The sequence below is a fragment of the Ambystoma mexicanum genome, chromosome 1p, assembly GCF_040938575.1.
Source record: "Ambystoma mexicanum isolate Mex_15411 chromosome 1p, UKY_AmexF1_1, whole genome shotgun sequence".
NCBI classification, from domain to species: Eukaryota; Metazoa; Chordata; class Amphibia; order Caudata; family Ambystomatidae; genus Ambystoma; species Ambystoma mexicanum.
In genome coordinates, this window is record NC_090921.1 from 1,013,965,197 (window position 1) to 1,013,990,719 (window position 25,523).

At 46.8% G+C, this 25,523-nt stretch overlaps 1 protein-coding gene across 1 annotated transcript in view; it reads left to right on the forward strand.

Annotated features, from left to right (window-relative positions):
- The window catches only part of ENKD1 (enkurin domain containing 1), a 358,562-nt gene extending 346,606 nt beyond the window's left edge, over nt 1-11,956 (forward strand). The window contains exon 8 of the mRNA XM_069655171.1: nt 9,998-11,956. Coding sequence (XP_069511272.1) covers nt 9,998-10,158 — 161 coding nt within the window. The 3' untranslated portion in view covers nt 10,159-11,956. The remainder of the gene's footprint in view (nt 1-9,997) is intronic.
- Nucleotides 11,957-25,523: the final 13,567 nt, after the last annotated feature.

Genomic DNA, 25,523 nt, shown 5'->3' on the forward strand with positions numbered 1-25,523 from the left:
TACCTGGGAATGTACCTCTGGCTCCGCCCGAGCGATTTTCTGGTGACCCAAAGAGGTTTGCAGTATTTATCAATCAGTGCCGGTTGCACTTCTTATGCCGGCCAGCAGCCTTTCCAACTGATCAAGCTAAAGTAGCTTTTGTACTTTCGTACCTTAGTGGCAATGCGGCAGACTGGTCGATCCCTCTAGTTCATCAAGATGATCCGGTTCTCCATGATTTTCAAGCCTTTCAGCTTAGTATGGAAAAACTGTTCGCAAGACATTCACAGGGGCAGGCCTTGGACAATGAGCTTCTTTCGTTGCGACAGGGTAATCAAGACCTTTTGGCTTATATTGCATCTTTCAATAGACTAATGGTGGAAACTCAATGGCCTGAGGACAAAAGGATTACGCTGTTTTATAGAGGTCTACGTGGAGAGCTCAAAGACGTTTTAGCCCAAGTAGTGAATCCCCCACAAGACTGTTCGGATTACATAGACTTGGTCGTTCAAATAGATCACAGGCTGCAGAACAGGAAGGCCGATCGTTCCAAGTTTGATGCTCGAGTATTTTCCAAACCGCCAACTCCTTCCAAAGGAGTAGACTCCGGGGAACCCATGCAAATAGGGGGTCTGAAAGGTCCTCTAACACAACGGGAGCGGGAAAGGAGGAAACAGTTGCAATTATGCCTATATTGCGGAATCTCAGGGCACTTTCTTCGAGACTGTCCGGTGAAACCTGCCAAGAAGGCAGTAGGAGCTGCAGTTACCAAAGTTACAAACTCTGAGCAGGGAAACGACCTCGCCCGACAAGAATAGAGGTCCTCTTGCCGAGCGTAAAAACCAGTTCCGTGACCTCGCATTTCGTGATACCTATGGTCCTCATTAGCCCTGATAATCCGGATCGATTACATGCAATTGAAGCTTACGTCGACAGCGGTGCCATCGGCAATTATGTGGATCATGAAATGGTTTTGAGGATGAATCTAACTCTTTGTCCCAAGGCTGTAAAGGACGTCATTACTACAGTGGATGGTACGGAGATAGCCTCCGGGCCAGTAACGCATACCACTCAAGAAGTGACGCTAGTAAGTCAAGATGGACACCATGAGAAGATTGTGTTCGATGTGATCAAGGCCCCTCAGTTTCAGATTATTCTAGGAATACCTTGGTTAGAGAAACACAATCCTCTGATCGATTGGCGAGCAAGAACGGTCCAGTTTCCAGAATGTGTCTCTACTTGTCACCCTCCACCTGGTGTTGCACTGGCCGCAATTTCTTCAGAGACTCCCCAGTTACCTCCCGAATACCTAGAATACCAAGATGTTTTCCGGAAGGATCAGGCTAACTCTCTACCTCCTCATAGGTCTTATGACTGCCAGATAGACCTGATACCTGGATCTACTCCTCCTTGTAGTAGAATTTATGCCCTCACCGAGCCTGAGAACCTTCACCTTCGACAATACCTGGATCAATACCTGGCAAATGGGTTTATTCGTCCTTCCAAGTCCCCTGCTTCTTCAGCTTTGTTCTTCGTTCCAAAAAAGGAAGGAGACCTTAGAACTTGTATCGATTATCGCTCCCTGAACCAGATCACCGTTAAGAATAGATATCCGTTACCTTTGATCCCTGAACTCCTGGACCAAGTCAGAAAAGCATGCATATATACAAAGCTGGATCTTAGAGGAGCTTACCACTTGGTACGAGTAAAAGAGGGCGATGAATGGAAGACGGCCTTCCGCACCAAGTATGGGCTATTTGAATATCAGGTCATGCCCTTCGGACTTTGCAATGCCCCGGCCGCCTTTCAATATTTTATGAACGATGTCCTCAGAGAGCTCATAGATGTATGTGTTGTTGTTTACATTGACGACATCCTCGTTTATTCTTCATCGGAATCTGAACATCGGAAACACGTGAAAATGGTCCTCGAAAGATTGCGTCAACACAAACTTTTCGCTAAGTTGGAAAAATGTGTTTTCAACGTGACTGAAGTTGAATTCTTGGGATTCATATTATCACCTGGCGGAGTGCGTATGGATTCAAAGAAAGTCGATGCAGTTCTCAAATGGCCATCACCATCCTCCGTAAAAGGTGTGCAAAGCATGTTAGGCTTCGCTAACTTTTACCGCAGGTTTATCCCCGAGTTCTCTCGAATAGTCCAGCCCATCACTGCCTTGTTAAAGAAAAACAAACGTTTTGAATGGTCTACCGAGGCGGAACAAGCTTTCCAGGATTTGAAGACTAAATTTATCTCTGCACCAATCTTAAAACACCCTCGCCCCGAACTCCCCTACATCGTGGAAACTGATGCTTCAAGCCTTGCCATGGGGGCAGTTCTATCACAAAAGGACCCGGTAACCAATCAGTTGCATCCCGTGGCATTTTGGTCCCGCAAATTCTCGCCTCCTGAAGTCAATTACACGATTACTGACAAGGAACTTCTGGCTATCAAGTCTGCCTTTAAGGCTTGGCGGCATTATCTGCTGGGGGCCCGACACACCGTTACTGTGATTACGGATCACCGAAACCTGCAATATTTGAAAACCGCAAAAGCCCAATCCTCTAGACAACTCCGTTGGGCATTATTCTTTGCCGAGTTTGACTTCATAATTACCTATCGACCTGGTACAAAGAACGGTAAAGCCGATGCCCTTTCTCGGATGGGAGTGGAAGAACACTTGATCAACCCTAAACCTGTACAAATCATTCCCGAACAAAGAATTCTGGGTGTAATCGCCACAGAATCCATAGAGGAAGTTAAGGATAAAGCCAGGCAACTTGTAACTCCAGCAGATATACAGAATTGGCATCTGCAGGGAAAGGACTTTGCAGCAAAGGACAACTTATTGTATTTCCAAGAACGATTATACCTACCCAGCACAGATTTACAGAAAAAAGTAATCTCTTGTTATCACGACTCTTTAATGGAAGGTCATCCCCGTATAGCCAAGACCTCAGAAAAGATCAAGCGCTACTTCTGGTGGCCGTCTTGGAAAAAAGATATCAGAGACTTTATAATGTCCTGTGGAGTATGCGCCCAAAACAAGAGTCAAAAGGAAAGACCAGCAGGCCTCTTACGCCCTATTGACATCCCACCTCGCCCTTGGCATACGCTTTCTATGGACTTCATCACCGATCTACCTCCATGCTCCGGATACAATACGATTCTAGTAATCGTGGACTTATTCTCCAAGATGGCGCATTTCATTCCACTCAAAGGCTTGCCAACAGCAGCAACTCTGGCCCGAGAATTTCTCAAAAACATCGTCCGACTGCACGGTTTTCCTTCGGTTCTAATTTCGGATCGAGGTAGTCAATTTATTTCTCATTTTTGGCGAAGTTGCTGTCGGTCGGCTCAAATTGATGTGAGACTATCGACCAGTCACCACCCTCAGACCGACGGACAAACCGAGAGGACCAATCAAACTCTGGAACAGTATTTACGCTGCATGCTGCAACAAACTGAAAAAACTTGGAAAGATATCCTTTGGATAGCCGAGTATGCCTACAATAGCTCTGTCCATTCGGGAACTGGGACAACCCCGTTTTTTCTTTTGTACGGCAGTCACCCTCGAACCTCGGAGTTGGATCCCCTCCAAGATCTTGAAACACCAGCAGTAGACTACCTGCATTCTACAATCACCCAAGCCTTTAAGGGAGCTGTTTCTCACCTTCAAAGGGCTAAAGAACAATACAAGAAAGGAGCAGATCAACATCGGAAGGAAGCCCCTCACTATCAAGTAGGGGATCAAGTCTGGTTATCCACCAAATATCTATCTCTAAAAGGGCCACGCACATTTAACCCAAGATACCTTGGTCCCTATTCCATCACTACCATAGTAAACCCAGTAGCAGTCAAGTTGGACTTGCCCCCGCACATGAAGATACATCCGGTCTTCCACGTCTCCCTATTAAAACCCGTGCAACCTCAAACCCGACTAACCAAATCTCCAAAACCTATCCTAGTGGATGGAGAACTCGAGTTTGAAGTCAAAAGCATTCTGGACTCCAAGATCTCCAAATCTAAACTATTCTACCTAATTGACTGGAAAGGCTACGGCCCCCAAGAGAGATCCTGGGAACCTGCTGAATATGTCCACGCTCCTCGCCTAATCAAAAGATTTCACCGAACATTTCCTGACAAGCCAAAACCCCTGGAGAAGCCCGGTTTGGGAGGGGCCTTGAGGGGGGGTACTGTCATGATCTCTGCTTCCAAAAGGTCAGGGTTTTCCCAACTCCCTTGGAAGCAGATCCATAACCCAGGTTCCGAGTGCCAACCAGTCCCAATTGGGACCTTTTGGACCCAGTCCTGGCGCCAGTGGCACCAGGCTCATAAATATGCCCAGTCCCAGCGCTGGAAGCGCCGGGCTCATAATGCTTGGGTGGACTTACCTGCAGCAGACCATGCTGCTTACTTGCCTGCCAGTTGAGCCTCTGATCCTCTTCTGTTTGGAACTACTTTTCCTGTTGGGTGGGGCTGGAGCCACTCCCTAGAATTAGAACACTGGAACTCTTCTGGAAGGCAGGAACTCTTTTCTTACCAGGAACTCTTTTCTTACTTAGGCGTGGCTGTGGAAGGAGACACCTAAGCACTACAGGAGGCTATTTAAACCACACCCGGTGGATGAATCTTGCTTTGCGTTATTCTGCACCCTCTGCAGCAGGACGCTCATCGTGTCTTCTGCATCCAGTCCTGGGCCTAAGGAAAAAGGTTTACCATCCTGAATCCAGTCTTCAGCAACACCTATAAAGACAAGAAAGAACAGGTTAGCATTCCGGCATCTGAAAGGCAAAGGCTTACCTACTCTTCGTGCGCTCCGGAGGTCTTCACACTGCATTCCGGCATCTGAAAGGCAAAGGCTTACCTACTCTTCGTGCGCTCCGGAGGTCTTCATACTGCATTCCGGCATCTGAAAGACAAAAGCCTACCAACTCTTCGCACGCTCCGGAGGCCTTCGGCGCTGCATCCGCATCTGAAAGACAAAACAAGGTGCGTTTAAAGACATTGGGGAACTTTAATACTCACGTCCCATTACTTCTTTCCACATCTAATCCAGTGGGTATTCCGGCACCCTGCAGCCGCTCCGGACTCGTACCTGCAAAATAAAAAGACAGTTAGAGCGCATCGTGAAGCAGGCAACAAGCGCTTACTCACGTGCTTCCAGGCGCTTCTATTCATCACATGGGCTCCATCTTCAACTCACTTCAGCCCGTCATCCGCCATCGCCGGAACCCTGCAAAACAAGAGACATCATTACTAAAGACTTTAAAAAGACATTTGAATGACTCGAAACTTACCGTTCGTGCAGTAAACGACGGACAGCAGTCCTCTGAAGTCAAGAGGCCTGCGCTACCTATCCAGTGCAGAAACTGGCTACAGCACCCTGCCCCGAGGCAGATGGAGAGCTCGGCATTCACTTACCTAAGGTGAGAGCGTTAACCTTTGGGGGTCTACAGGAGAGGAGAAGAGGAAATAGATAGGGACACCCCAATAACCCCATATTTTCTATCTGCAGACATCTTACTCTACACGTCAGGCATACAGTGCACAGAGGTCCAGCCCAAAGAGCCAACCGGGTGCTACACATCACCTTTGAAGATACGGTAGTCGCCCAGTCAAGACCGGCGCCTCTGCAAGAATCAGGTGAGCGTTACAGATCCATCCAAGACAATGAAAGAGGAATGAAGATATGAAAGTAGGTCCAGCTGATTCCCTCCTATGTGCGTGGGGAAGTGATTTCTCAGAGTAAAGTAACAATCAGTCAAAGAGGACACAAGTCTCTTAGCCTGCAAATCACTTGGGTTTTTGGGGTGCAGGTTAAAATTGCCTAAATGAACTAATTTAGAGTGACTCAGGGAGAGATCTGCAACCAATTGTGCAAAGTCATGCAAAGATTGGTTGGTGGCATATCCTGGTGGCTGGTAAACTATCAGAAAATGAGTGGAGACATCCGGGGAGGCTTGTATCCTGACTAGCAGTAGTTCACACAGCAGGTTATGGGTCAGGGAAACAATCGAGCAGCTTAGAGAGCTTTTAAACATTATAACAACTCCTCCCTCAGCTTTGGAGGCAGAGCAATTAAGTTGCAGAATATTGTATTGGGGAGGGAGCATTTGTACTATGTCTGGACCGGAGGTTGCATTATTGTCCATCATACCTACCCATCTCATTTTGGTCTCATGTGCAGACTAAGAACCTCACAAAGGTTTTTAATTCAAATAGACCCAGGGGTGTGACGATACAGAAGATCCAACCAAACCAGCTTTTTGCCAGAGCAGTTGGTTAGGTCAAACCTTTGATGGTTAAGCACCATCCTAGATGTGGCAGATATTATTTTAGCAAAAGTTTCTGATGTGGTTTAAATGGCTTTATAACAATCAGTGACACAGGGGAGTCTTAACGGTTGGCCTTGAGCCCGCTTCCCGCTGGAGCGGGGAACCAGGCAGTGCCCCTCACACCTCTGCTTTTTGTTCTGGCCATGAAGCTTGATTGATTGATTTGACTCATGTGTAATACGCACACACAATGAACTGAATCGAATCCTGGCACAAATGGAAATATGGCTGATTATAGAAATCAATCACCTAATGATGGTGTCATTGACGTAACGAGTAAAGGAGGCAGTTATTTCAAAAAGATGGGTCTTTTGGCCCACTCGGAATGCCATAAAGGAATTGGCCTTCCTTAGATTCAGAAGAAGGCTATTCCACAGTCTAGGCCCAGCAACTGAAAATCTGCAATCTACTCTTGAGATGTATTTTGTCCTTGGGATGGCAAGCAGCAGTTTGTCTTCTGAACTTAGGGCTCGGGCAGGAGAGTACAAGGTTAAGCTTGTCCCTTAAGTAGCTTGGTGCAAGGCCGTTAACGCATTTGAACACCAGACAGCCGATCTTGAATTTTATACAATCCTCCACCACTAACCAATGCAGGGAGCGGAGGAGGCCTGAAGTTAGGGTGTTGTTAGGTGCAACAAACACTCATCTGACTCCTGCATTTTGTGCCTTTTGTAGGTGATGGGTCTGTTTGGCCGGAACTCCAAAAAGGAGCCCATTACAATAATCCAATTTGGAATTGACTAGTGCTCCAACAACCACTGCACGGTCAGTTTCAGGTACATAGGGGACCGCTTGCCGCAACAACCGAATATTATAAAAGATTGACCTCACTTTAGCTGACACTTGGCCAGCACAGCCCAAATCGCTCTGCCAAATACATCCCAGGTTTTTTACCCTTTAGGCGTATTTAAGTGTGGAACCCAGAAACTGGGGTGTTGGCGGACTACTGTTCCATCCAGTAGGTGTTTTGGTCTAAAGAGGATAACCTCTGTTTTCTTGGGTTGAGCTGTAGCTAATTTTGTGCCATCCATGCCCATGTTTCTTCCAGGCATCTGCCTACCTTAACGAGAGCATTTTCCACATCAAGTCTGATGTACAGCTGTGTATGATGAGGGTATGAGTGGAACCTGAGATGATATTTCTCCAGAATGTCCATTAATGGGCGAAGATGAATGTTAAAAAAAGAGGGGAGAAAGTGCAGAGCCCTGTGGTACACCACAGCATTGCGCAAGGATTTCAGATATGAAACCTCCCACCTGTACCCGCAGTTTGTGCCCTGCCAGAAATTAGGCAAACCAATTGAGGGCACATGTGTCCACATTCCCTATATTTTTTAAGCGATCTAACTGAATACCATGGGCCACTGTATCAAATGCAGTGGATAAATCGAGCATAACAAACAGGGAGAGTTTGCCTTCATCCCCTGCCTGCAACAGCTCATCCCATGCCGCCACCAGTGCAGTCTCCCTTCCAAATTTGGGTCGGAAACCAGATTGTAGAGGATGCAGAAGACCCTTATCTTCAACAAAATTCTGGAATTGCCATGTAGCCACCTTTTCCAGAATTTTTCCTGGCCATGGGAGGCCAGCGATGGGGCGGTAATTCTGATAATCCTCAGGATCAAGACTGGCTAAATGTGTAGTGGAGTAGGAGGGGAAAACAGTAATTTATATTGTTGGAGGCCAACAAATACACTAGTTGCCTTCAATAGGGGTTTACATGATGGTGCATTTGGCTAATCAGAGATATGTAATTATGACTTGGATTTGCACCTGCTGGTGGTTACAAATAACTGATTGCATATGGCATGGACAGAACCATTAGAGTTGAGAGTGTACTGATATGAAACAATTTATGTCATGCATTTTTATAAGATAATGAAGAAGACTAGATCCAGGTTCTACATATTATTGCCAGCATTCCTGCCGCCAGAGAAGTCACACACTTGGGTTGAATTGGGAGGTTCCCTGGCAGAGGAAGAATCAAGGGAAACGCTACAGTTCCCAAAGAAGATCAGCATCAGGGTCAAACTGCGTGGCTGAAACACCTGAACAGTGTGCATGTCGCATGGCTAAGATTGTTTTGAATGGGGGGGGGGGTTTGATGCACCAGTATGCATCACTTGTGAGCCAGAAAGTCTTACATTTCTTCCATGACATTAGAATACACAGTCATACAGGCACATCGGAGAGACATAGGGTGCCTGCTCTCTGGTGTGCTCAGCATCATCTTGGAACTATAGCCCAAGAAGGTACTGATGGGGATATTGGATGATTTTAAGATCATTTGGTATAAGAAAATGTGTGTAGCTCTGATCCTGTTAAATGCCAAGATTAATATTTAAAGTAACTGCAAAGCAATAGGCCCTCCAACCAGGGATCAATGGTTAAAATAGGGAGGGGCAAATGCATGTCACACAAGAAGATGCTATGTAAACGAATGGGATGGTCTGGGAAGTTTGAGAAGATTTGGATATGTGGAAAGAATACTTTCATATTTAAGGAGCTGTAGGGGGTAAGATGGCTGATGTTGGTGGGTGTGCAAAACGCAGTTTGGTATATGCTATATAATTGATTTTGAATCAGCTGCATAAGAATATTGATATGAAACATTTGAGAAATGCACATGATATACTGCAGTTTAATGCAATACTTGTCACCATATAAACAAACAATGCATTGAAGTTTGGCTCTAGCCAGGTTTAAGCCATCACTGGCTTTTCTACCCGAGACATCAGGGAGTGTACACTACATACTATGCAGTTAATTAACACTTTTCAAGCAAAGGCGTATTCTCTCTAATCATTATCCCACCAGGTGCATTTCTTAATGCGCTATCCTAGTTTGTGTGTAGCACTATAAAAGACCCATGCTGGAGGAGATTGTTATGCTTAAAGGCTGCACTCTGGTAAGAGTAACAAAGACACAGGGTGCTGAGACCTTGCACCCGGATGATAAATGTTAAAAGAGATCCTGAGCAATGATGCCACTGAATGCGCCTATTAAGCCACTAATAAGTTTACTCTGAACGCAGCAATCGCAAACGTGCACTTGACACTCACCTCTCGCTCACTGTCTACTCTACACCATCACACAATTACAGCACAGCTACACCCCTAAATCAATTTCAGCCTAGCTGCTCACATATGAACAATACTCCTCAACATTCTGATAAAACCCAGCTATAACCCACGAAAATCGGCATAGCCGCACACATAAGCATCCTACACAGGCCTAAGGCTGCCAGAACCCAGTCTTGGTGACCATCCTCCAGACTACACATATTCAACTGATCTCAAATACCACCACATCAGCCAATCACATCAGCTGCGCACATAATCAGTGCACCCAAGTACCCTATGACACCTTTCTCTCTCGAATGACCTGGACTATGGTCCCTGAGGGTGTTCAACCTACCAGCACTTTCAGGCCATACCAATGATATATAGATTGCTATATAAATGCCAAATAACATAACATAAACATCCATCCCTGTTAAAACGTTGCCATTACATTAAGGGTAAACTCCCTGTGTTGTCATGAGTCTCGGCCTCAGCGATTGTGTCTTTGTCAGTAACCTATGTAACGAGTTTGGAAAATGTCTGTGGAAGATACTTAGTTACTCTGTAGAATCCATGTTGTAGTTGAGTAATGTTTTCTTCCTGTTTTCTTTTTATCCAGCCCAAGCACAGCTGTTGAAGCAGTTGGTCACTCTCCCTGTACGAGCCGACACACTTAGCATCCAGAATCGGAGGACAGAATTGGAAAAGAAGCTCTCTGAGATCGACGAGGCCCTTAAGATTTTCTCTCGCTCAAAAGTCTTCATCCGAACAGACTCTTGAGCTTCAAAGCTGCATGATTCAATGCTGAATCTTCTCATGGGCTTGCTGTGTCGGGTTTTAAGCACACCAGCACTCTTTCCTGTTGACTGCATTTGTTGAAGTATCTTTCTACCCCTTGGACTTTGCCACGGTTGGGTTTCAGCATCGGAAAACTTGTGAACATAATGCAGTGATGTGAAAATGTTTTTTGCGTGGGGTAACGGACTTCTGAGATTATTGCTTCAATATCGCATTTGTTTTATAGTTGCTGCTTGATGGCAATGAGAATGGCAGTTGAAGCTTTGGATGTGGTGTGTTACAAATGTGTTTGTTCTCAGACTGCCTACACTTTTGATGTTTCTTCAAAATGACCTTCAAATATCATGAAGACGAGGCCTGCCATAGTTTTTTACTTTTGCAGAAACTGGAATGATAGTCTCCTCCAAATTATGCGATGCCCTCATGTCATAATGAAGTTCTTGTCTTTGTGCATTACATCTCCTCCTGCAAGTAGGGGCTGACATTAATGTGGCTGTTTCTGACAATCAATGAAGTGCCCTAAAACATGCCTGAGGAGCAGTGGTTGTCTCTGGGCAATGGCATCTCCCTTGAACGATGAAGAAAGGACCCTGAAACTTCTACTAGCAATGTTATTTCCTCTATGGTACGGACTGGCAGATTTCTTTCTGGTAGGCAAGGACTGTGGTGGTCATCGCATCACTGTAAAGTGGTTTGTATGGTACTTCAAAATTTGAACTGCTGGTCTCCTATGACTACTACATGAACAGTGTACCTCCCCAATGCAGTCCTTGCATGGAGGGACCTAGTAGCCAAGCTGTGCTTCCCAACCAGTCTTCCAAGCACATTCAAACATATTGTCACAGTGGGTCAAAGGCCCATTGAAAGTTTTTCTTTTTTTCCAAGCACGATAATGAGGGAAGATGAACTCCAGAATGTGTTTTTTTTCTTGTTATACTTTGAACATGTTGGTACATAGTAATAATTCCTCAAGACATCCCACATCCTCTGTTTCAAATACGTCATTCTTTGTCGAAGGATGGTGCATATGCAATTAACACACATGTCAGAAAGTATGCTTGTGGCCATTGCGTGGAAAGCAAGAAATTTATTGACCCAATTGGTCCATCACACGTGATCTTGATTGCATATTAAATCTCAGTATGAGTTTGGACTAATATTAAAAATATATTTGCAGGGTAATTGTTTCACCGACTTCATGGAAGAGGTTGATATGTGGGTGTTGTCATTGGGAATTGAAATGCCAATGGTCATCGCCTGCATTGGAGGAATATATTTCTGATTATTCTTTCCAGGTTCTCAATATTGATTCATTAACTGCCGAGCGAGACCTCTTGAGCTTCTGTGGTCAACTTGTACCTTGTCGAAATTGACTCAAGTTCCAAAATTCATTCCATTATGAAATGTGTTGTAGTGCTTATCTGCAAAAGCCTGACAGCCAAGGTGGTGGTTGCTGATTTTGCGAATATTTGGGGGCAGCGACCTGAAGTGGATGAGTCAAATGCTCAAAGCAATCCAGCACTCTACTGTTTTGTTACATGGTTTCTCATGTGACTTATTTAGTGGGTCAATGATATTTTTAATTGCTCTGGAAGGCACAGTAAATGCTGTATTAACCTTTCTTCGCCTTAAGCAACTTCCTTATAAGAAGCACTTTTGGGTGTGGATGGTCTCCATGGCAGTAGTTGAGATAAGAGAGTAGACCTGCTGTTGGTTTCTTTGCATTGCAGTGTGGGCCTCTTGTGTTACAATAAAACAATCCAGGTGTCTGTACAACGATGGCAATCTGAGTACACTGCTGGTAATGTTAGGATGTGAGAACTGGAACAGTTAGAGGTATGAGCATGTGGGTAATAAGGATCTAAAGTGTGCAGCTTCATTTCCTTGGTGGCACTACTACTTCTCTTTTGAAAGTGTTTTTCTCAAGTAAATTTATTTTTTATTTTATTGTGTTATTTGTACACTTTGTACATTTACACAAATGTCATATCAAAGACATTAACTTTTACACAAATTTCATACAAACATATATATTCATTACATTTGTCATCACACTATACAAAAGATAACGTATGAACCGATATCATGATAAAAGTAAGTTACAATTAAAACACTGTGTTGAATCTTTGTGGTGTTATTCCACAATTCTTAGTTGTATTCACCCGTTAAAATTGACATACATAAATTAGGTCTTAGATTCCTTGCTCGGTTACTTTATTGATTTCCGAAAAGACCTCAAATTGCATTTTAACCATAGCTATCAGTAATGACTATTGAGAGGTCGTCATAAACCTGTGCCATAAATTGTTGGTCAAAACTGCGGAAATTGAGTGAATAAGCCGTTAAAAATTGCATAGCCTTTGATTGAGAAATGAAGGGCACTGCATCAGCAAGTAAAATAAAAACTCAATGGAATCTTATTTGCACATCCTACACTTTTGCAGTTCTCGTGGGACTCCCACCTTTGGGCCCAGAACCTCTAGTGTTGGAAAACAGTTAAGCTGGAATTTTAAATATCAATCTCGATTTTTGGACCTTGGAAATTTCGCCAAATAGGATCTTAAATGTGTTGGGGGTAGGTAAGCAAGTTCTTTGCCCACGTAGAGGTTTAGGCGGCTCAGATCCGACAGGTCGGTTGACCTGTCCGATTTTTTTATTTTATTCTTGAAAACTGTTTCGGATTCTGAACTATTTAACTCAATCATAGTGCAGAAGGTTTCGCAACTTTTTCTTAATTTTTTCAGAAATTGGTTAGTGTTTTTCAGTAGTAAGGCCTTTAAATAGAACCCGGCAGAATGCTCGTCTTCTTTTTCCAATGTGTGGATCAAGGATACTCCTATTGATGTACTGGGACCACCAGAACGCGAGGCCCAATTCCAGTCTGATAACACTTATCAGTACTGAAATTGGAATCCCCAGCACCTGTTTCATGATTTCACCCTCCAGTGCGTCGAAAAATCTCCTGCGTGAGATGTTCATCAGTTCGCACCCGTAGAGGACAATAGGCGATACTTTCACTCTGTAGAACTCTATCAGCGGGACCAAAGCTTATAAACACAATTTAGGTTTTATCATCTTCAACAATGTCAAACATGACAAGATCTTTTCTACCTTTCTGAGTATTTGTTTTTTGCTTTGGTTTTTAACTGCGATCTCATAGCCTAAATAACTAATTGAATTTACTTGTTGTATTGTAGAGTTGTTCAGTTTTGCACTTCCTCTTAGCACTGCTGACCATTACATAAGATTTTGCATTTTTTTATTTGCAGGGAGTTTTCTTTTAGATATTTGTCTACCCCATCAAGTTGCTGTTAGAGGCTAGCCGAGGTGTAATCCATTAGCAAGATGTCATCTGCGAATGCAATACACCTCAAGTTTAGTCGCAACTGCATGGGCACGAACCCTCCCCACTCCTTGCTGGCTTCCCACAAGTCAGCTAGGTACAAGTTGAATAATATGGGGCCAGCACACACCCCTGGCGCACTCCTTTTTTCAACAGAATGTTCCTGATAGTTTGCCCAATGTGTTTAGTCAGATTCTAGTGGAATTATCGGAATAGAACAGTTAGATCCTGCTCTTCTGACGATGATCCATCTCCCATTTCGACAGCTTGGACCACAGTCTAGAGATGTCTACGTTGTCAAATGTTGATGCCAAATCAATCGCTGCAACATTTACGGTTTGCCCAGAGTGTGGTTCTACATCAGACAAACAAGCTTTCAGCGCAAGACCGCTCATTATAGTGCTCACGCCCTTTCTATAGCCAGTCTGCAGTGGGCTCAGTAGGTGAATTTTCTCGGCCACAACGTTAAATCCTTTAATAGTAAATTGGCAAAGACTTTTGAGTATGTGTTGAGTAAAGAAATCGGTCTATCGCTAGATGGTTCAGTTCTATTTCCCTTTTTAAAAATAGGGACAAGTATTGATTCCGACCAGGATGTGCGACAGGTGTGATCTAGCATTACATGCATGAACAGATGAAACTGGATATTCGCCCAAACTGCAAGATTATCCTTAAATATTCCATTCATTACTCCACAACAGCCACTTCCTCTCGAGTTCTTTAACTTACTAATTATCATCTCAATATCAAGATGATCAAAGGAAAAAGCTTGTGATGGGAGGCTCGATCTATGTGCTACTAAAGAACCCATGCTGTGTGTATCTACATTGTACTTGCTTGAAAAGTGCTCAACACACTCCCCTTCGCTTACGCCAGTAGCCTGGGCTACTGCCTGTGACTTGTTTTTGTTATTCAGTATCCACCAAATGGCTTGTGTATCCTTTTTCATAATATTGTGTAACAATTCCTGATTGCTCCCAATATGTTTTTGTGTGTAATGTAGTTTACACCAATTCTTATATCGTTGTGTTATCGTCTTTTTGTATTTCTCTTTTGCCACCCACGTCATGTCGGTGCATTTAAAAAATGTCCTTATGTCTTTTCGTGCTGAGCGTTTTTGGGTTTGGATCGTGCTATCATAATTCTGCCTTATTTGATGGAGAGGAGTATGTGATTGGGTGAACAACTTGTTCTGTTTCGGTTTCTTGAGTCTGGCAATTAGATTCAGAATAATCATTGGAAGAGTCTGTGTTCAGTTTTCTCAGTTGCTCAAGTTATTCCACCACTCTAGCAACCGCAAGCTTACCTCTCTTGAGTTGAAACAATATTGAGTGACCATGTTTCCCGAATTGGAGACCCCCAATGATTTTCCTAACATCAGTACTCTTTGTTTCTCAAAGCCTCCAATTATCAGGGCTATTTGAAGTATTGCATGATGGCTGATTTTCAGTTTCAACGATTTCTAGGGATCCAATTTGCTTTGCTTCAAAACATTTTACAAAGATGTCATCAATGACTGAGGTTGCAAAGGCATTAGACCACGTGGGTACGTCTTTGAGTGCCCCTCTATTCAGTATGTTGCTTTGAGTAAAGGCCCATCTAGAAAGAAATTTTGACCAGATCTTTCCATTGTTGGCTTTGTTTACACAATGGGTGTTATTCCTCTATCCCCATCCAAATCGTCCCAATGAGTCATTAACTAGACACTGACAATTAAAATCTCCAGCTATCACAGTGCCTGCTTGTGGATTGTTGGTTAACAAACTGACCAGGATATCTATAATTTTGTTGAAAGACACCTCAAGGGAGGCACTTGTTTGGTTAAAGTAGACCTTGATCACGAGGGCTAACGGAACACCATGGGTTTTCCTTGTGTCAGTGATCCTTGTGATCAATATAGCGTCATAGTTGGTGGCAAATTCTGTTACGCTTAGGCCCTTTGCCACCCTTACAGCTGTTATAAGCCCCCCGGCACTCTTTTTGCAAATTTGTAAACAATTGTGAAACCATCCCACAATGGCATTGACCTCAGCCACGTTTCCTGTAAAAGAATAATGTTAGATTTTCCCCACATTGTATTGGTATCGCCATTCAAGAAGGAGTTGTGTCCACGAGAGTTCCATCTTAAAATATGCCACCTGTTAAATAAAGCCTGGTCTGCTTCGGGCTGTGGCTGGCAAAACCGAGGAAAGCCAACCACAATTCGACACCTCTTAGTTTTGGGCAACATCTCGTTTGCTGTCCATGTCCAAGTGGCATGTTACTTTAGTCCTCGGTTCAACTTGGTCCGATACTCTCTTGTTGGTCTGACATGCGTAGTAACATTCAAAACCTTGAAGTAAGATGGCTTCCTGTTGCTCAATTACAAGCTTTTCCACAATTTTTGAATGGAAGTGTACTGCATATTTTCCCAGGTGTTCATATTCCAAGAGGTGGACATATTTTATGTCAGCTGATGAAATTGAGCTCAGTTGTTGAATTGTGGTCAGGAGAGCTAACAGTCTGCTTCTGTTCAGTGGGGTGTTGTGGTCGGTCTCATGTATGGATTCAAAGATTAAGAAGTACTCAGTCGCCTTTCGAAACAGACTATCAGTCCTTGCTTCTGTTTGCAGGTTTTTTCCCATTAGGTGCACAGCTGGTTTGATTGGACATTCGTGCTGAGTGTGGGCGCCACGATTGAAGCGTGCATCCATTTGTGGGCGTTTGCTTTTGCTTAAGTCTATACAGGGAGTTAGACTTTTGTTTGTGTTTGTTCTCAGTGATTTTTTTGATGTTCAATGTTTCGTTTTTCCTTCCCTTTGAGCTCAAAGAGACGCCAGTTCGCAAAGTTCCTACACCTTTGAAGTTATTACATGAGTGATTTCTCGCTATCGACTCTATTTCGTAGTGTTAGCCGATGTTTGCAGTAATGCCTCCTAGGCCTTGGTGATGCTTCTTTGATAACACTTCCCCTTTTACCTCTCTTATCCTCAAAACTTTGACTCTCGTTGCTGATACAGATGATGTCTCTCAGATTTGTATCCAAGCTCTTCAGTTGGTTGGTGTTTTTTGCTACATGCGAAAAGTTTCACAGGAACTTGCGAGATCCCTTGTTGGAAGATGGGTGTCCTCCTTTCATGTTTTGGGATTTTATTTGTTTTTCTTTTTTCTTGTCTTCCTTCTTGGATTGGGTTTCAATTCGTGTGTGTTTTGTGGAGGATTTTGTTGGATTGGGAAGCTCGAATTAGCCTCGGTCCTTTACCGCATTCGCCTCTTTTTTCCTGTTCTGGGAACCCTGTGACATCTGGGACTTGTGTAGATGGTTTGTCCGAGTCCAGTTTCACAGGTCTTTCAGTGTTGGTCCCTTGATGAGAAGTGTCCTTATCTCGTTTAAGGACTGCGTGTTCTGTCGTACTTCATAGGCCACAGTGTCATTGAGGCGAGTAAAGGATTGCAAAACCATATTCAAAGCATCTAGAGATGTTGAGGCACCCACCATTGAATTGCTGCAGCTTGAATAGTTTCCCTGGAAAGGCAGGAACTGCGGTCTCTCGAGGTTATGGAATCATTAGTTCTGTGGTTGTCCTGTATAAATGTATCTGGAATAACCTCATTGGGGGTATCCTGTGTTCTGAACAGGCCGGGAGACACGCTCAGTCATTCTTGCAAACTTTCAATCGCATGTATTTAATTTGCCAAACTCTCACAGGTGTAAGAAAATGGTGGTGTTTGCTAAATGTTAGACGTCCGCAAGGACTTGTCCTGAAATTTCGGACTTGAAATTATCAGTGTTTTCCTTGTTTGGTTGTTTATCAGTTATTGTTATTAGGGTGTTGTCTGAAATCGCGCACCTGTCTTTAATTGCGTGATTAAACAGATTGGGTGGTGGATGGGGGGAAGACCGTGTATATCTTTCGCTGTTTCTTTTTCCCAGGAGAGTCTGCCTGGTGCGTTGCAGTGTGGACTGGAGAATTACTGGCGGGATGTGCATCAGCACTCCTCGGCAGGTATAATTTTGATTTCCCTTGCATTCTGGTGCCAGTTAACACCAAGGATCAAGGGACTAGCCCCACAGGCTTTTCAGGCACTGTGGCTGAATGTTTCCGCCTGTTCAATGAGCTGCTGATTTTATTGGGCGTAACGTGTCAGTAATGTGCACGTTTCAGTAACAATATTGACTGATGTTTGATTTTGCGGATTAGAGTCAAGGGTTGATTGATGCCCTTTATGTGCTTGATAGTGGCACAAGATCAACTGAATCAAAGGTTCAGAGAATCCTAGGTCAGGTCTGTTAACTCACCACATGACGGCTTCTGGCTGAAGAGTAGCTTGTGTGGCCTCATTCAATACGCCATCCGCTGTTCGTCTGCTGGGACTGCACCACTCTGCCCTTCTTCACTCTCTTCCCCAGACTTGGGGAAGTTTTAGGTTAGCTACGCCTCGAAAGAATCGCCACAGACCACTGCGTGGACTGCACCATTCTGCCCCACTCTGCTCAGCGGACTTGGGGAAGTTTTAAAGGTTAGCTCCGCCTCAAAAGAATCGCCACAGACAACAGACCACTGCAGGGTCTGCACCACTCTGTCCCACTCCGCAAGTTTACACAAGTTAATTTACCTTTTAATTGACTTAGCAGATCCTCATTAAACTATCATCCCACTCCCTATGATATAGTCAGCAGTTGTCAAACAATGCAGCAGTCTCTGCTGTTGGTTTTCACTGCTATCCCTCATTCACAAAACGCATCCAGTTTAGCAAACTTGTATGTCCAAAAGGGGTCCCCTAGCATAGGATACAATTCAGTTTGCTGTGGGTCCTAAGCTGTCACTGCTCTCTAAAGGAATATTAGTTTTGGAGTGTATTACAATTCCCAGCAACTCTAGGTACTAGTATGGGAGGCTACACGCCTCAATGGAGTGCTCTTAATCCTAAACGGTGACTTTTAAGAAGGAAAGTGCTTGTTCAAAAGACTGGCACTCGAGCATTACAGGGTTGCTCAGGCTTTGGTAAAATCCTCTAGCCAGGTTAGACAACCATTAGGAAGACTGCACCCCCCCCCCCCACTTTCGAACTTCTAAGTAGAGTGTCTCACTATGTTACAGTACTTTTTATTGTTTATTTTATTGAGAATTGGTTAGGAGCTTTAGACAACTCAATAGTGTTTCAAAGTATCACAAGGCTAAATGGGAAGGGAACAGGGGAAAAATAACAATGACAAAAACAGTAAAATACATTTTTGGTCCTACTAGGCCTTGTGGTATTTGGACGTGCAAGTGCAGTGAGGAGAAGTGGCGGGGAAGAGGAGGGGGGACAGAGGAGTGGGCAAGGGCTGTGGAGGGTCCTGGAGGGAAGTGCTAGGGGAAGCCAGCAGAAGAACCTGCGGCTAAGTGCTAGTGCAGGTGACTCCCGGGGGTGGGATGCAGAGCCGCCAAGCAGGGGCCTGAGGGGCAGAGCAGTGGGGGGCAGGGTGCTGGTATCGACTGGGAAGAAGGGCCTGAAATCCTGTGAGATTCATGAGGATCAGGCCACCAGTCACAGCACCAGTCGGTTGCTTATCAGGGAAGGGAAAGAGGTAGAGAACAGTAGAGTTGTGAGCAGTTTCCGGAACTTGAGGAGGTCCAGCTCAAGTCTGAGAGGGGCAGAGAGGCTGTTCCAAAGGGAGGCACCAGCCGAGGAGAGAGACCTGCCCCCCCACTCTCTGGTTGGAGAAGTGTTTGACAGTCCAAGAGTTTGAGTAAGATGAGCAAAGGGCTCTAGAAGGAGAGTATTCTCAGAGGGAAAGTTGGAGCTAACGTCCAGCCCCCAGAAGGCCTTGTGGATGATGCAGCGGGTCTTGAATTTGATCCTTGCAGCCACCGGGGCCATTGGAGAGATTTTAGGGCTGGAAATATACAGTCCCTCTGCTTGAGGCCAAAGATAAATCTTGCCGCTTATTCTGGATTAGTTGGAGGGGGAGTAGGGATTAAAGAGGGAGATTGAGAAAGAGGCTGTTGCAGTAGACCAGTCTGGAGAGGACCAGAGCTCTGGAGACATAGAGCTTCTGGTAGAAGGTAAGGAAAGGAAGAATGCCTCTGTGGAGGTACAGCTGGAAGTGGGACATCTTAGTAAATCCATGATGTGGTGAATGAAGGAGAGAACGGAATCAAAGATGACCCTGAGGTTTTTGGCCTCACAGGATGGTGGGGGCAGAGGGCCCAAGGAGGGTGTCCCAATCAGAAGGATCTCCGTCTTACTGGCATTAAGGCAGAGGCCGTTCGCTGCACACCATGTCTGAATGGCAGACAGACAGTCCGGGATCAGAGAGGAGGAAGAGGAGGTATGAGAGGGAAGTTTGAAGGAAAGCTGTGTGCCATCGGCATAACACTAGAAATGAGGAGAGAAGGAGGAAATCAGGTGAGGTGAGCAAGAGGGGCAAGATAGATATTGAAGAGTCATGACGATAGGATAGAGCCCTGGGGGACACCACAGGTAGAGAGGTAGCTGGTGGAGGGGAAAGGGACCAATTGCAACTGGGAAGGACGGTTAGTGAGAAAAGAGGTCAGCCAATCCAGTGCCTGGTCAGCGATGCTGAGGATGTCAGAGTCATTTTATGAGAATGGAATGGTTGACTGTGTCAAAGGCAGAGGAGAGATCAAGGAGAATGAGAACAGCAGGAGAGTCGAGATTTGCAAGCATGGTTTCACAGGTGTTAAGGAGAGCAGTTTCCGTGCCTCTGGATGCCCGGAATCCAGATTGATGGTCAAGGAGGCAACCAACAAGATCGGTGTGGAGGGTCAGTTGGGGGAGGGCCAGCTTTTCCAAGAGTTTACCCAGGAAGAGTGTAATGGAAATAGGGTGATAGTTACCCGGGCACGAGGGGTCAGCAGACTGTTTTTTTAAGAGAGGGTGCACAAGGGAGTGCTTGATGGATAGAGGGAAATAGCCAGTGGTGAAGGAGTGGTCACAAAAGTCAGCAAGAGTCGGGCGAGAGAGGAGATGTTGTCCTTAATGTTTCTGGAGGAGCAGGGGAGCTCCTGTTTGGAGGAGGCCTTCATAGAGCAGACCACATTAGAGACCTCGTCCGGTGCTGTGGGTAGGAGGGAGAAGAGTGCAGCGTCGAAGGGGAGGAGCCAAGGGAGGCAGGGGGCAGGTACAGGAGAGTGAGGACACAATGTCCTGAGGTCTTGATGTTAAATGGGAGGCCAAAGTGCTGCAGAGAGCCTGGGAAGAGAGCAGAGAGGTGGAGACTGTGGCTGGATTGGCAAGTTCCTTGCAGATTTTGAAAAGTTTGGCTGTGTTGTTAGTGGCTCCGGAGATGCAGGCTTGGATGTGGGCTGCTTCTTGGAGCAGATAGAGAAGCAATATTGCCTTTGGAGCAGGCGAAAGGCCAGTTTGTCACAGGGTAAACCCAAGGTCTGCCACTTCGGAATCATACCAGTTGTTTTTGGAGGCAGGTTTTGGGCGGATCCTCATGACTGGGGCAAGGATGTCAAGGGTGTTGGAGATGGAAAGGTGCAGATTACCAAGGGCAGAGTCAGGGAGAATCAGAAGTGGGTGTGGGAGGGGGGGATGAAGGTGGAGACGAAAGAAGCGACTGACACTCGCTTCATAGGTCGGATGGCAGCGAAGGAGGCTGGCAGTGCTGGGGGCGGCTTGGATAGAGGACCAAGGGAAACCAGGCGGGAGGAGAGGAGAGAGTGATCAGACCAAGAGAGGGGGGTGGTGACCAGCTTAGAAATAGGGATGTCGCCTGAAATGAGGATGTCTAGGGTGTGACCAGCAGAGTGGGTCCGGCCAGAAGGGAGGATAGAGAGTCAAAGAGGACAGAGAACTGAGAGGTGGATGATTCAAGGGAGTCGAGGCGGATTTTGAAGTCACCAAAGAGGAGGAGTTTGGAAGCAGAGGTTGGGTAGCAGGCGGTGAGGTCGGCCCATTCAGAGAGGAAAAGAGAGATAGGGCCAGGGAGCCTGTAGATAGTGGCATGCGTGAGAGAGAGAGAGAGCGAGTAGGTGAGACCCCAAGCTGCAGACGAGGCATTCAAAAGAGGAGTAGGATTGAGTAGGTATGAACGGGGCAGATACCCACTCTGGGACGATCAGGGCCACTCCACCTCCAGGCCTGTTGGGTCTTGTTTGGGAGAGGATTTTGTAGCCCTCAGAAAGGAGAGTGTCAAGAGCAGTGACAAAGCTGGCATTGAACCACGTCTCAGTAAGAGCGAGGACATCTAGGTCAAAGTCTTTGAGAAGTGTTAACAGAGTGAGCTTTCAGAGTAGCTAAGAGAAGCTGGTTACCGCCTTTGAAGGTTTTACAAGGGAGGTACAGGGGCATGGCACTCCCGTTGGTGATGGTGGAGAAGAAAAAGGAGTGGCAGGTGAAGGGAGGAAGTGTACAAGAGAGGGCAGGCACTGGTCTAGAAGGTTGAGAACCTTGGGCCATGATAGTATCATTATGATAGACATTAATGATACACCTAGAGGATGAAAAGTACTTCCCGCCTAGAACCACCATTAATGTCAGAGGAGGAGACAGGGGAAAGAGTGGAGACCGTATGAGGGGTCCATAGGTCAGGAGAGCGGAAAGAGAAGAGTATGTCTGTGATAGTCTGCCTGGAAGTGGCATTGACGTAGGTGTCAGCAATAGGTAGGCTTGGATTCGATTCCAGGCAAGGTTTTTTCTTCCAGACTTCGTGAGAGAGGTAGGATAGGTGATAGAATAGCAGTTAGAATAGATAGAAGAGATAGAGCATGCCATGCGAGTCGTGGGGGAGAGAGATACATCAACAGGGGGCTGCACAGTACACAGGAACTCACTAGGTGGCCTAGCAGCCAGTCGGACACAGAAGGAAGAGGTGTGCAATGGAAGACAATCGATGCAAACACTAAATACAGCAGAACATGAAAGATGCACAGATTTTAAAAGCACACCTAAATTCTAATATGCCAAGGAGCACTAAATACAGCACAAAATGCAGGATGCACGGATTTTGAAAGCACAGAGTAAGGCACTAACAAGCAGTGGGAAGCAAGCAATATGTGAGTTTAAGGCAGAGTGTTACGTTCACCTGGTATCCACAGGGGCGCCATCCAGCCCTGGTTGGATGATTTGCACTCTCGAACCCTCTCCCAGTCCCTTGGTAATGCCTCTGGTTAAAGATGGGTCTGCAATATAGGAGAGCTGGATTCAATACCAGATTGTCTTTATGTTTTCCCACCTCCCTTGGCCTCAACTCCTTCCTTCCTTTGGGCCTTCTCCTCACCTTAATATTGTAAAAAGGTGGATTCTGGATATTTCCTGGGGCGTGGCCTGGAGCCGACTCGACTGGAATGCTTTCCTGAGAGCTCCTGTCCGGCCCAATGTGCCTTTTGAGATAAAGTCTGTTTTCCGCCTCCGTTTGCACCCGTGATTGAATCTACCGGCGGGGGAACCCCCCCCCCCAGCACCCACCGACTGAGTGGGTCCCGGTTTCATCTTGGAACTGCCTTAGGAGACCGCTCAACTGCCCCGGGTCCCACTCGGCAGAGAAATGGCCGCCGGAGCCATGAGAGCCGGATGCCGCCCAGGAGGGGGCGGAGCGGACACAGAAGCCCTGCCGATCGGCAACCGTGTGAGATGAATCGGTGTTTGCCTGCTCGCCTCCCGCTGCTGAGTCTCACTGCCTCCGGACCCAACACCCAGCCTCCCCCACCAGCATTGCCCGAAACAGCGGTGTGCCCTAAGAGGTGAGGTCGCCAGCTTTACACCGCCCCTTGCCTGCCGAGTCGAGGCCGCGGTCCGACCTCCTCTCCTTCGAGCCCCGGGATCGGGTGACCCGGCTTTGCACGCTACCAGGCCATCTGCCTCCACACGTCCCACCGCAGACATCCTCCAATTACCCGACAGCACCAATGTACGCAGATAGCACAACGATAGCCAACGGCATCTGAGCCCGACAGGAGCGCGCCCTATCTACGCCGAAGCAGAGCTACACCCCGGGCAGAGGAACAGCCGGCTCTCCTTCACCCTTCTACCAGGACGCAGCCGCTGGACTGTCCCTTTTCCCCCGAGCCCGGGATTCGGCAGCGCTGCCCGCCACGCACCCTTCCTGCCTACCTGCATACGGCTCACCTCAGGGGGCCATCAGCTACTCCCCAACACCACCGGTGCGTGAGTGCCCTGACATTGGCCGGCTAGCAAGCCCGCCAGGAGTGCGCGCTCCCCGAATCCACGCACAGGACCGCACAAGATCCCCAGAGGCACCGACCCACGGGCCTCTCTCTTTCTACCCAGGGCACTGCGCAAGCGGTTAAACAGCCAGTTCATCACGTCGCAGCCCGTCCGGCCTAAAAACAGCGCTCCAATGGCCCAGGACCCACACTACAGATCCCGCAGCGACAGCACCTCCAGGCCCGGCGGCCATCTTGCGGACCTCCGCCAGAACCCGGATCACTCACCACTGCAACGGGGCCCCCTGCCCCCCCTCACAACATCACCGGAGTTCGCTTTTGTCCTCCCCCCCAGCAGCTCCGGCCACCACGCCCACCACATCCAGCTGAAAGACCGGACTTGCACCCCTACTCCGGGGGTAGTCCTCTGGCCCTGCTCCTCCCTCCATCTGCCTGCTACTACCCGCTTCACATAACTTCGGGCCCCCCTTCCTGAACCATCGCTCCACAGACCTGCAGGGGTTGATACCCCCACCATCTATTCAGGCTGCCCCGGATCACTACAGCTACACAGCTTCACCCCAGCATCGGGGTCGGGAGGTGAGGAGTCGGGGGGGGTGGAGGAGCGGGAGGGCAGCCTACTGGCTCCGGGGGTGCAGCGGAGAGAAGCCCCATGGACCCGCCGGCCCGACCTCTTGAGCCCCATATCGTCAGTCCCCTCCTGATATATCATGAACATCGCCGCAACCGCTGCCCCAGAACCCCCCCAAAAAACCTCAGATTCATTCCTCTTGGCTCAGGCGATTTCCGCCACTGGACTCGGAGACCCAGCCCCAGAACCTCCCGGGCATCCCACAGCACTCATTGTCTCGCCCACGCCGAAGTGCTGCCACTCTCCCCAATCTCCCATGACAATGTCTAAAGGCGCGAAGGCACCTAAACAATCTGACGTTGTCACCCTCATGACTTCCGCGGCTGTTGAAAGAGCCAAGAAAACCGACCCACCGGGGGATACTAACAAAAATAGCACCCCACCAGCTACAGAGGCAGACTCCACTCCGCCTGAAGCTGCAACCAAAGCTGATCTGCAAGAACTACTAGTGGCCCTAACCAGGGAAATCCAAAAAAGCTCTGAGGAAATTACTAAAAAAATAAACACACTGGACAAAAGAATGGGGGAAGTGGAGCATCGGACTGCCGAAATTGAATCCGAAGTCTGTGACCAAAGAATCGAAGATGAACATAACAAGGACAGGATAGCTGCCCTCGAAGCACGATGCAAGATCCTTGAAGCAAAACAGGAGGATTTGGAAAACCGATCAAGGAGGAACAACATCAGAGTCCGAGGTATCCCAACCACTATCCCGGAACCAGACCTGAAAGCTTACATATCGAATCTCTTTCGATTTATCATCACCCTCCCAGACACCTCCCTCCTAGAATTGGACCGGGTGCACAGAACCACTCCAAGGAAAACTTCCACGCTCCCCCCGGATGTATTGGCCAGAATACACTTCTTTCAGATAAAAGAGGACATTATGCGAGAAGCAAGGCAAATGCGACAGATCACCTTCCAAGGGTCTTCGATCTCTCTCTACCAAAACCTAGCGAGCGCAACACTCTTGAAACGAAAAGCAATGCGGCCCTTGACAACCTGGCTACAAGAGAAGAAAATCCCATACCACTGGGGATTTCCCACTTCAGTGAAATTTAAATGGGGCGGAGCACAGAGGCAAATACAGTCACTGAGAGAAGCGGAGAAACTCATGGGCATAAACGATACCGACCCCAGCGACAAACCTGAAGAACCGGTTCGCCCTCCCCGGAACGACTCCCCAGGAGGGTCATGGTCCAAATCCAACAGACGACGCAGACTCAGTGGCCCCCCGAAAGAAGACAGCGAC